Source organism: Rasamsonia emersonii (assembly GCF_000968595.1).
Source record: "Rasamsonia emersonii CBS 393.64 chromosome Unknown ctg1118621760200, whole genome shotgun sequence".
Taxonomy (NCBI): Eukaryota; Fungi; Ascomycota; class Eurotiomycetes; order Eurotiales; family Trichocomaceae; genus Rasamsonia; species Rasamsonia emersonii.
In genome coordinates, this window is record NW_013563148.1 from 57,711 (window position 1) to 59,081 (window position 1,371).

General features: G+C 44.5%; 1 protein-coding gene across 1 annotated transcript; it reads left to right on the top strand.

Moving 5' to 3' along the window:
• Window positions 1-596: 596 nt before the first annotated feature.
• T310_4948 (uncharacterized protein) lies at window positions 597-1,214 on the top strand (the record flags this gene model as incomplete). Its single annotated transcript, XM_013472200.1, has 2 exons — window positions 597-869; window positions 933-1,214. The coding sequence occupies 2 exons, from the start codon at window positions 597-599 to the stop codon at window positions 1,212-1,214; spliced, it is 555 nt and encodes a 184-aa protein (XP_013327654.1).
• Window positions 1,215-1,371: the final 157 nt, after the last annotated feature.

Here is a 1,371-nt window from a genome sequence, read left to right on the forward strand (position 1 = left end):
ATTTTCCCCAGGAACACATTCATGTCCGATACTTTAATGGAAACCATGTTCTTTATTTGTTTTTTTAAGCAAAAGCGATGGATTCTTTGTGTCAACTAACTCGAAACCCGATTGGAATGGGAACACTGTGTAACAAGTACGGGGTAATTGGCTTTATATCCAGGGTTACCCCTGCTTCAGCCTCGTGGAGCCTCTTTTCCCGGCCATTCTCCATTGACATCACGGTCAATCATGTTTCACTGTCCGTAGCACTTGGGTTGCAAGAAAAGTTATTATTTTCCACTGTTCCAGGGATGCAACAACAGTTACAGCACAGATCAAAAACGTAGTTAAACCACGAAATTATTAGTTTAGCTGGTCAATTAGTTCCGTATTAAACAAAACAGGGACCTAGGAGGTTGACTAGGTGCGCTAATCTGGTCACTCCTTAACTAGATAGGTAAACTACCTGTTTACCTAAAAGTAGCTAATCCTCCGGACCTCGCAATAGGGCGGTTTATTAAATGGTTAACGTAATCAATCATCGAGCGAAACAGATCACCGAGCGAAACACCCCACCAAACTACGCGACGCGCTCATCAACTTCAACCACCAAAATGCCACGCAAAACAGCAGATTCAGCAGTTCATCAAGAGGGCCGTATCTTGCTTGCAATTAAAGCTTTCAATGATGGTCAATTTAAAAGCATACAGGCTGCTGCACAGGCATATAATGTGCCACATCCAACACTCTACCACCGCCTACGCGGGCGTACTGCACGCGTAGATGCAACACCAAACAGCAAAAAGCTCACTACCACTGAAGAATCTATGCTTGTCAAATGGATATTATCTATGGACCAACAGGGACTACCACCACGAATCACCATTGTACGAGATATGGCCAGTCTATTACTATCTAGCCGGTTAAATGCACCAGCTACTGTTGGCCAGTGTTGGGTCCGAAGATTTATCAATCGCCACCATGAGCTCAAATCCAAATATAGCCGCAGACATGATCATCAACGGGCTCTATGTGAGGATCCAAAGCTTATTAAAGAGTGGTTTCAGCGTGTTCTTGAGGCTGTACAAAAATATGGCATTACTAAACAGGATATCTACAACTTTGATGAGACTGGCTTTTCAATGGGCATGATATCAACAGCAAAGTTGTTACTGGCTCTGAATCTAGGGGCCGGCCTAAAGCAATACAACCAGGGAATCGAGAATGGGTGACTGTGATTGAGGCAATCAATGCAGCTGGCTGGGCCCTGCCCCCAATGATCATCTTTGCTGGCAAGAATCACCAATCTAATTGGTATCCAGATCTACCAAAGGGCTGGGCAATTGGGACTAGCATAATGGATGGACCACTGATGAGCTAGGGATGCTT